General features: G+C 33.2%; 1 protein-coding gene across 2 annotated transcripts in view; it reads right to left on the bottom strand.

Moving 5' to 3' along the window:
* Nucleotides 1-549: 549 nt before the first annotated feature.
* Nucleotides 550-11812, bottom strand: part of LOC139518084 (uncharacterized) — a 29504-nt gene continuing 18241 nt past the window's right edge. Inside the window, exons 5-6 of one of the 2 annotated variants that reach the window (XM_071309748.1) lie at nucleotides 6221-6415; nucleotides 550-2719 (exon numbers count right to left, since the gene is read on the bottom strand). In XM_071309748.1, coding sequence (XP_071165849.1) covers nucleotides 2544-2719; nucleotides 6221-6415 — 371 coding nt within the window. In that variant the 3' untranslated portion in view covers nucleotides 550-2543. The remainder of the gene's footprint in view (nucleotides 2720-6220; nucleotides 6416-11812) is intronic. The other variant, XM_071309749.1, reaches the window with a different exon arrangement.

Raw genomic sequence — 11812 nt, 5'->3', positions numbered from 1 at the left:
TATTGAAGAAAACATTTATTGACCGAACATTTTGCTTCATAAAGGGGGCGGTATGTTCTATTTTGAGAATATTAACTATTTACTTTTCAACGCCATCACCCAAATGTTTTTGTTTAAATTAGCACTATTTACGGTATTCGGAAAATTAGGAATCATGCAAAACATTAATTGTTATCTGCTTGACCATAATAATTTTTTTCTCATAAAATTTGGGATCAAAATATCTTTTTTAGGAGATAGCCATACCCCCCCTTTTTTTTGAAGTTAAATGTCTAATCCCTTAGTGTACTGATATGAATATTATTTTACTGGAAATGTTTGAAAAAAGATATTGATGCTAACGTAAATATTTTGCTCAATAAAAAGACAGGAAATAAGTCGGTGAACCAAAAAGTTCAAATCTAATTGAAAGTTAAAGTGCCCATGAACTCACTGATCATGCACGAGTGATTCTATTCATAAAAAGTGTCCGTGTAACAACTAAAAAGAGTCCGTGTATCATCTAAAAAGAGTCCGTGTAACTAATACATAGAACAAGTCACTTGAGAAAGCTTTTTGAAGTCTACAACACATTTTATTTAAAGAACATAAATTATAAAACCATATGAAATTATGTTGTTATTGCTGCAACACATATAGTAAGAGGTACATATCAATATCGATTAATAAACTCATCATAAAAACCAGGTTTGAACTTGGTATTTGCGCCAGACGCGCGTTTCGTCTACAAAATATTCATCACCCACGCTCGAATCAAAAAATGCCGTTGATATCAAAAATAATTAAAGAACCTTAGTGAGCACGCTCACATACCCCACGTCCCCACATTGTCATTGGAGAAATTAAATAAGTGTAAGAAAAAACATTGTATAAGAAAAAATATTGAATAATAATTTCCTGTCAATATGCACATCTACATAGTATGTCCTTAATATCTACAAAATTTCATGAAATTATGTTGTGTGGTTTTAGAGGAGTTGAGATGACAAACTGTTGCAGAAGTACATTGAAGCAAATAAGTTCAAAGGGGCGCAACTCCTAGAAAAAATAATGAATTGTAATTTCCTGTCGATATGCACATGTACATAGTATGTCCTTATTATCTTGTTATCACATAAGCAACACGACGGGTGCCACATGTGGAGCAGGATCTGCTTACCCTTCCGGAGCACCTGAGATCACCCCTAGTTTTTTGGTGGGGTTCGTGTTGTTTCTTCTTTAGTTTTCTATGTTGTGTCGTGTGTGCTGTTGTTTGTTTGTCTTTTTCATTTTTAGCCATGGCGTTGTCAGTTTGTTTTAGATTTATGAGTTTGACTGTCCCTTTGGTATCTTTCGTCCCTCTTTTAAAAGGTTTCATTAAATTCTGTTGTGTAGTTTCAGAGGAGTTGCGATGACAAACTGTTGCAGTAGTACATTAAAGTAAATAAGTTCAAAGGGGTGTAACTTCTAGAAAAAAAAATTGAATCGTATTTCCTGTCGATATGCACAACTACATAATATGTTCTTTTCATCTAAAAAGGTTTCATGAAATTTTGTTGTGTGGTGTCAGAGGAGTTGCGATGACAAACTGTTGTAGTAGTTCAAAGGGGCGTAACTCCTAGAAAAAAAATTGAATAGTAATTTCATGTCGATAAGCACAACTACGTAATATGACCTTTTCATCTAAAAAGGATTCATGAAATTTTGTTGTGTGGTTTCAGAGGAGTTGCAATGACAAACTGTTGCATTTAAGCAACTAAGTTCAAAGGGGCGTAACTCCTGGAAAAAAATTAATCATAATTTCCTGTCGATATGCACAACTACATAATATGTCCTTTTCATCTAAAAAGGTTTCGGGAAATTCTGAAGTGTGGTTTGAGAGGAGTTGCGATGACAAGAAACAGGACGGACGGGTCAAAAACATTCGTTGCGTGGGGTATAATTATCTTGGTCATATCTCTAAAGATTTGCATAATTGTAGTATAATAAACAAAACTGCTGTAAAGATGGATAATGAGAATAGCCTATTGCAACAGTTTTTCTAAGTTAAAAAAAAACTCATAATGTAGAAAAACTAAAATAATCAAGTACTAGTATGCAGCAATTCTTTTCAGTAGTACTGATGAAATTAGTTACAAAATACTTGACGAACAAACGTACTGACGGACGTTCAGGGTTTTTTCAATATGAAGCTAGATTTGATGGAATGTGAAATAAATATTTGACGAATGAATAAACAGACGGACGGACGGACGGAACTAAAGGTAATTTCAATGATTTTATTAGGTCAGATTTTTATGAGAAAACTGAGACGAAAATATTTGTTTTCATTCAACATTTGGAAGTATCAGCAAATAAGAAGTAGGTGTCCCATGGATCGAAACAGCGCGCACACATTACGACTCATCACTGTCATACTCCTTACCAAATCAATCTGTTCGTTAGGATAATTTGATTGTTTTCAAGGAGGAGATGGACACTTGAATATTAGCACATGTCGAACGACTGACGCTAGATGTTAAACATTTCTCAGGGAGCAAGGTGAATATTACATTCCTTCCAATTTAAGATTGTTCATAGCCTTTACTGATTACACTTTCATATGAAGGTGGTGGTGCAGATATATCTGAACTTATTGGAGGAGCTGATGGTTCACTATGAGTAGTCTGACGAACGCCTGTATATGGATTATATGTGACTCGACTGGCATCTCCAGAATGCTGCATAAGATTTGTTCGATCTGTAAAAAAAAAATATCATTTAAAACATATATAGTACTTCAATGTTCCGTAAAATTGTTCTTTTTCAAACACTTATAACAATTAGGATGGTTTGTCAAGTGTCTAATTGTGAATTAGAATGACATCAACTTACTGATGACTCTAGAGGCCGGTTATTTGGATGAACAGCAAAAGATTAAATTAACGAAAAACAGATGATAAAAGAGGGACGAAAGATACCAGAGGGACAGTCAACTTTTTTAAAATAGACAATGGAATGTGGTCTGCAAAAGGTTTCATACAAATCTTTCAATTTGATGGTGCAAATGTTATATCATTAACTAGAGACTCTCTCTGTGTCGCTTACCTGTATCTATTGTGGTTTATCATTAACTAGAGACTCTCTCTGTGTCGCTTACCTGTATCTACTGTGGTTTATCATTAACTAGAGACTCTCTCTGTGTCGCTTACCTGTATCTACTGTGGTTTATCATTAACTTGAGGATCTCTCTGTGTCACTTACCTGTATCTACTGTGGTTTATCATTAACTAGAGACTCTCTCTGTGTCGCTTACCTGTATCTACTGCGGTTTATCATTAACTAGAGACTCTTTCAAGAGCCTGTGTCGCTTACCTGTATCTACTGTGGTTGTGTAAATCATGTAAAATTCAAATCATAATGAATAGACGCAACGTTCGATATAGCTACTACCACGAAAAACAGCGCAAAGTAAATATTTGACAGGAATATTTTCTTAAAATCCTAAAATAAACATGCCCTATAATGTTTGAAAATAAATATTTTATCTCAAATTTTCAAATTATGATAGAAAAAGAAAAAAAAATAATGTATATAAGACATAGAAAAAAACGGGGTTTTTTTTATCTAACCGTTATCCCATGTAACTAACTCGAAACATTAAACTCAACAATTCGAGAAGTGTTTCGCACAACTCTTCGAAATTTTGCAGGAACGTTCTGTGGCGGGATCTATTTCAATAATGATTTACATGGTTTCTTTGTCTAAATTTTGCATAACTATTTTGAAAGATATACGTTGAAATGAAATGAAACTTTGAAGCTTTGGAAGCTTGGAATGTTTCACTTGAAAAATTAAAATTTTTACAAATATTTTAGTTAATTGAAAGCATGAGAGCAAGCTCCAAAAAGAACCCTAAATTTATCAAATAAATTGAGCTACACAATTTAAACCAACAGGGTTGCATTGTATTGCGGAAGTGTCAAAAGTAAAATTTAGCTGCCTTCACAAAACTTTTAAGGCCAAATTACAGAGAGTTTTTTTCGTAAAGGTTGTCATGAAAGGTGAATGGGGGTTTGAATACTATACCAAAAAGTAAAATCACAAAAATACTGAACTCCGGGGAAAATTCAAAACGGAAAGTCCCTAATCAAATGGCAAGATCAAATGATAAAACACATCAACGGTCATATTCCTGACTTGGTACAGGCATTTTCAAATGTAGAACATGGTGGATTAAACCTGGTTTTATATCGCTAAACCTCTCACGTGTATGACAGTCGCATCAAATTCCCTTATATTTACAACGATGCGTGAACAAAACAGACATAATAGGTAAAATAGTCACATATGGGTAAAGCAGTCATCACATTGTCACAATCTCAAAACAAACAAATATTTAAAAAAAAAAGCACAAAAAGCATCTATCAAATTTAAAAAACATAAAAAGTGTTGATGGCCGTACCTTGACCTATAATGGTTGGCTTTTATGTGTTGTTACTTTGACGGAGAGTTGACTCATTGGCACACAGCTTCCTATATATCCATTTAAAAGTTGAAATTGGAACACCTAAGTGTTTAAAGATTACAGGTTATCTATACAACAAGAATAAAAAGAGGAACGAAAGATACCAGAGGAATATTTCCCAAACACCAAAAAATAACTGACAGTAAAATCTAATATCCTTTGTTGATTATAAAATCATATTTGATTGGAATCGCACGGCACTTATACTTTTGTGTAATACTTTTTATTTACCTTACAAAGAAAACAGAAAAAATAGCTAGTGCACGTTTTCTCTACAACGTCATTTTTCATTTACACTACATGAAAGCAATATCTGACGTTTAGTCTTAAATATACCCTAATACTGATAACATAGAAAACTAAAGAATAAAAACACGAACCCCACCAAAAACTAGGGGTGATATCAGGTGCTCCGGAAGGGTAAGCAGATAATGTGTTCAGCGTCGTCCGTTAACATTATTTGACGCCGCCGCAAGCGTAATATGCCGGAAACAGCATGACCTGCATTCACGGGTTCCTACCTCCGCTTACTGGAAATGTCCTGCATTCAACAAAACAGAATGTATTACAATAAAGGGGCGAAAGATACCAGAGGGATAGTCAAACTTATAGATTGAGAATGAACTGACAACGCCATGGCTAAAAAAAAGACAAACAGACAAATAATAGTAAACAAGATACAACATAGAAAACGAAAGACTAATAAAGTACGAACACCACCCAAAACTGGGGGTGATCTCCGGAAGGGTAAGCATATCCTGCTCCACATGTGGCACCCGTCGAGTTACTTATCTTAGTACAAATTACAAAGAATGCACACCTTTAAGACCATCAAAATAAAAGTAAGAAAACTTAAGTATCATAAAATTAAAATTGAGAAAGGAAATGGGGAATGTGCCAAAGAGACAACAACCCGAACATAGAAAAAAACAACAGCAGAAGGTCACCAACAGGTCTTCAATGTAGCGAGAAATTCCTGCACCCGGAGGCGTCCTTCAGCTGGCCCCTAAACAAATATATACTAGTGCAGTGATAATGAACGCCATACTAATTTCCAAATTGTACACAAGAAACTAAAATTAAAATAATACAAGACTAACAAAGGCCAGAGGCTCCTGACTTGGGACAGGCGCAAAAATGCGGCGCGGTTAAACATGTTTGTGAGATCTCAACCCTCCCCCTATACCTCTAGCCAATGTAGAAAAGTAAACGCATAACAATACGCACATTAAAATTCAGTTCAAGAGAAGTCCGAGTCTGATGTCAGAAGATGTAACCAAAGAAAATAAACAAAATGACAATAATACATAAATAACAACAGACTACTAGCAGTTAACTGACATGCCAGCTCCAGACTTCAATTAAACTGACTGAAAGATTATGATTTCATCATATGAACATCAGGCACAATCCTTCTCGTTAGGGGTTTAGTATCATACCATCATAACATATATGAGAAGAACATAACCCGTGTCATGCCAACAACTGGTTTTTGAATAAATGTGTTTAGTTCCGATGCAAAGACCCTATAAGTGAATCAATATTAACGCCAAAATATGCAATCTGTAATGACCTGACAACAGTATCGTAACTATATCCCTTCTTAATAAGTCTATTCAAAGGTTTTGTTAGTTTTTGAGGTGAATACTGACACCTTTGTGCTTTATAAAGAATATTTCCATAAAAAATTGGATGTGAAGTAACTATTTCTACTTTACATATTACTATTGTTACCTGAGTCTTGCTGGTGCCATTGTTGATTTCCACGGAACTGAGGCATTGTAGTGACATCATTATTGTCTTGTTGTCTGGTTCCCTGTATGATAGATTCTGATGCAGCTTTACGCTTGATTACAATGATACATACAACACATATTGGTACCAGACAAACAATGAATATACATCCGACAACACCAGCTATCATTCCACCTATATAAAAATGTAAAACCATTAGTATACAAAACATATACAAAGTAATAAAAAAAAAAAAAGGAATATACTGCCTTCAACACAAGCTATCATTCAACCTATACAAAAATGTAAAACCATTACAGTCCAGTCAATCTAGCATACATTTGACCCTCACTTTGAAGTAATTGCAACAGAAGATTTTGAAGTTTTAATCTTTAACAGTATACCCCAAATACACAGTGTAGATACTATTCTGTACGCTATCCGGAAGTCGCGATTTTCGAAGCGAGAACTTTTTGGATCACATTTTAAATTTGATGGGTATACTGAATTAAACGGTAAGTTGATCATCTGTACATTGCTTAATGATTAATTCAGCCGACATCGATATTCTCAAATGGTTTAGAATTAAATTCCGCACATTCATTATTCGTATCTTTGCCTTAATCAAGAGATTTTCAAGTGCATCACTAAGAAAAATAAGTCGGCGAACCTAAAAACAATCTTTTTACCCTCTTAGTGTTCAAATTAACGTAAAATCCAGACTTAATTAACTAAATGAAGTATATTTCAAGTGGTGGTAAAAGTTTCAACCAGATCTTTGAAGCCAGAAATAAGAAAATTACACTTGTTTGAATTTCTCACTGTACGATCAGTCTCGCTTGTATATTTTAAAACTGTATGATCAGTCTTTATGTCACTGTATTCTAGTGGTGATTTCAAAGTTATTTACGATACATTAGAAGGTGGCATTTTTCTAAATAACACAAATATCTTTCAATACATTCACATCCTGAAACATATTTTAGCTTAATAGGGTGTACTCGACTTACTACATTAAGTATAAGGATGTTTAAATGTTGCTAAAATAAGAGGAAGGTTTTATGTATACTAGTATATAAGTTTCAGAAATGTCCTCCGTTATACTTAAAATTGTACAAACACACAGATTTAGTTGTTATATAAAATTGCATGTATTTACACACATTCGAGGCCGTACTGTAGCCTATAATTGATCACAGTTCCTTCACTTTGTTTAAGATGTAGAGCTGTCTCTTTGACACTCAATTGTATGTACCACTTTGTCAAGCGGGGGGTAAAAGTGATGAAGAAGTCCGTCTTTCCGTTCGTCCGTTCGACCGGTACAATATGTTTCGCCGATTTTGTAAGCGCATCTCCTCATAAACCACTTTATATACATTGGGGGTTCCGGCCATTTTTAAATAAATATTTACTGTTTTCTGATTGGTTAAAATTATTAGTTTTATCACTCTGACGGTGTGTATTCATACGCCAACATGTGTGTACGTTGTTATTGTTAATATAAATAATATAAAAAGTTCTTATTTTTGATAGAATTTTTTTTATAATGAATGGCAATAATTTATTTTGATTTTATTGAACCATAAAACTAATTTTTGACTCTTCACATTTTACATAATCTGCTTCGCGGATTATTCAATGTGAAGAGTCAAAAATTAGTTTTATGGTTCAATAAATTCAAAATAGATAATAGCCATTCATTAAATGGAGAGGGGGTCCAATCCAGGAGAAAAGGGGATTTCAAATATAATTTATTTATGTTCCCATACAAATGCATTGATAGTTAAAAAGGGTTTCAAACTGCCGGATCCCCCCCTTTTTTTTAATCCGTCACTGATATAACTATTAATTAATCTTATTCGGATTCCTTATCATAAATGATAATGACTGTATTGTGCACCGTCTATTTCGAATTTTAGTAAAAATCTTTTATGGGGTTACTTTATATAAGATACGGACTTGAACATTGCATTATATGGGGGCACCCATCAGGTATTTCCAACACCTCCTAAACCAATCATTAAAGTTTTCTGAAATTGCTCTATTTGTACTCGATTAATGCATTATGGACCTTCTATTTCTGTAAACTTACCAAAATTATATCACATGAATTAACCCCCTACGCAAAGCTGTCTTTATCCATTTTTTTTTAATTTTAAAAGCGACAAGCTTGATTTATGTTATCATCAATTGGTCAACGGAGGACGGTGTAAATAATCTTTAAAAATTTAATAGCTATAAACAGATAACTGTAACGATACACTATTACAAAGTCCACAAGCGAATCATGTATTACTGTACATTTTAGGCATTTAATTTTAAATAAGACTGATGTAACAAAAATACAATTATTTTGCCATCTAAAAAATTTATCAGAAATATATTTGTATTGTCTGATGAAAGTAATTACACGTTATAGTTCCCTGGATAGTTCATAATATCACATATACACGTATATACCTTCAAATTGCTGTTGTTTTTTCTTCAAAATCACGACTGGTCATACAGTCAAAAAATCTGAAATCGCTTCTAGAATACAGTCAGTTCTAGACTGATCGTACAGTAATTTATTTTGGGATCCTCAAGGAAAACATATTTTTTATGGGAAATACGAATATTCTACTTAAATACGAAAAGAATATTGAAACAGTATATATTTAACTGTAAACTGATGCAAATATTTGCAATAAAAGATTATTTGCTCTGTACTACGAGAGCAAAATTGTCCATCGATTTCACTTTTTTCTACCAAGTTGATGTGATGCACACGTATATTTTATATTCTAATGCATGTTTCTGTTACAGTAACTCATATTTATGATGCTATATATACCTTGAAGATGTTCAAAGCACTTTGTAGATATAGGAGTAAACAAATGATGAGAAAAGTTACCGTAGGCAAAACCGTCCTGTTAGCCGGTTGGAAATCATCGCTTCGAAAATCGCGACTTCCGGATAGCGTACAGAATAGTATCTACACTGTGAAATATATACAGAAAAAAGTCCCATAAAATCTAACTTGAGGAATACTTAAAAAATATTATTTCATGATTTCTATGGAGATTTGCATTGAAATGGGAGAAAACTCTGCAAAAAAGGCAGAAATATCAATAAAAATTGATGCAAAATTATAACGTTACCGCTTCTATTCAACATAATGTATTGATTCTTGATATTTAAGCCGTCTTTAGAGTATAACAAAGACAACTAAAGTTCTTTTAAAGGGGCACTAGCTGTCAAATTCATGGTCACCGATTTGACTCATATTCTCATATTTGATTTATAACAAAGTAAAACATTTTATCTAAACTATCAAAAGTCTAAAATAAACAGTTTACAGAGCATGGGGTAGATAATATATAGGTTCGTTTCGTGTGTATTTTAGTCCAGACGCCTTTTAATTGCCTATCGATTTGACCTCATATGACCATATAAGCGATGTAAACATAAATAAATATATGAATAGATTAAACCAACACGTGCAATTGGATTTTTATAGGTCCGTTTGATTTTATTTTATAGATTAAAAATAGATGTTTCTCATTGTTTTTAACCGTATAAGAATGATTTTATGTGCATCGAATTAGTAATCAAATGATTTACCGTAGTTTCACTTTCATTGTTGACATTCTTTTACTTTAAATAACCAGTACACGTACAATGCATGCGTTGTCAATCTCTAGCTAGGGGTTAAATTGAAGTTCACATGAATACGGATTTAAAGAGGTCGACTCATCCACTTGCAAGTGAATTACTAATTATCAATGTTTCTTAGCATAATTCCACAAAATTGAACCTTTTTGGCTGCAAAAAGCGAATTGTTATTTTACTATTTCACTTTCATTATTGATTGAACAGAAAAAAAATCAAACTTTATATTTTTTATATATCCCCTTTAATATCTTTATCGCGCTACAACTGAGATTTCATAATTCATAAGTTGACCATTTATTAGATTTTTCAGCATGTCAAGGTAAAGAATCTCAAACTCAATAAAACTAATTAAAGTCATATGAAACGAGTGAGTGATGAAAAAAAATGTTTATCCAATTCTTGAACCAATGCATGCATATATATATATGTATATATCATAAACTTAGTCCTCTGTGAACGATTTTCTCATTTTTTACGCAAATATAACGTATAATCGTCAATTATTTTTTTTTCTGTCTGTTATGATTTAACAAACATGGCTGCTTATTAAAAGTCGTGTTTTGAAGCCGAAGTTCACCGATTGTCACCTTATAGTAAACAAATAACAAAAAGCATGAGTATTGAGCACGTGTTTAACATGTACAATCAGAGAATTGTTTATTTTAATGACAGATCCATGCGTATTGCGACCACCAGATTTTTACGAGGAGGGTTACGCTCAGGTCACTATCACCCTGTATAACCCCGATACAGATGAAACCGGACGTTGACGCGTTCGAATCGAACACATCGTGTAACACTGAGTTCAGACAGTAAGAAATTAATACTTTTAAAGAAAATCCAATATCTATTTTTCGGATATTTTGCTCCAATATATTCTTTGCCATAATACTCATTAGTTACTAAAAGGCTTTTCAAATATGTTGAATTTTTATATACAAACATCAAATAACGCACGACGATATCAATGATAAAACGTGCTTGGTATTTTTAAATATTCAAAACTTAATGTTTCTTGTACCTCATAGTTTTTATAACATACATTTTTGAAAATTTCATAGTTAAAATTAACAAACTTATAAAGGTCGTATGTTTGTGTTGTGTCTAGAAACAAAAAAATACACGTTTTAAAGTGTCTTTATTTTCATGTTGTGTACGCTTCGTTGTCATTACACCTTTTTATACTGTACACTTCGTTGACACAATATTGAGTTTTTCAATGAATTTTGCGTGTATGAAATAAATGCTTTGATATGATTATAACCAATATGCATGTTTAAAAAATAAATAATTTACCACCATAACATGGAGACAGCAACCCATAATATCCGTTGTATTGTCGAAACACTCTTGGAGGTATTTTGTACATGTAAAAAAATCCTTATGAAAGTTGAATTGGTAGAAATTCATTAACTCGACAGATGCAAATATGACTAAGCCTACAGATACACACGTCCGAATATCTAATTTGATAGCATTAAAATTTTTAGAAAATGTTTACCATACGACAGTCATTGTACGGTTAGGGTGGGTTAGGTGCCCGCTAACATGTTTAATACCGCCATATTCTGTATGTGCCTGTCTAAAGCCAGGAGCTTGTTATCAGTGGTTATATATATTTTTGTGTTCACTATTTTTGCAAAAAATAGGCTGTTAGTTTTCTCTTATGAATTGTTTTACATTTTTCATTTCTGTGTGATTTTTTAGCTGACTATGCGGTATGGGCTTTGTTCATTGTTGAAGGCCGTACGGGGACCTAAAGTTGTTCATTTTTGTGTCGTCTGGTCTCTTGCGAAGAGTTGTTTCAATACCACATCTTCTTTTTGATGTAGACGGCAATCAAAAACAATTAATGGATTATAGGCTTTTGGCCTGAATCTCAGAGGCGGGTCCAAGGGTCCTAATCCATAGAGTACAATAGAGTTACACTAAGGCTAG

Source organism: Mytilus edulis, chromosome 3, assembly GCF_963676685.1.
Source record: "Mytilus edulis chromosome 3, xbMytEdul2.2, whole genome shotgun sequence".
Taxonomy (NCBI): Eukaryota; Metazoa; Mollusca; class Bivalvia; order Mytilida; family Mytilidae; genus Mytilus; species Mytilus edulis.
Note: the sequence above shows the minus strand (reverse complement) of the source record. Positions and strands in the feature narration are given on the sequence as shown.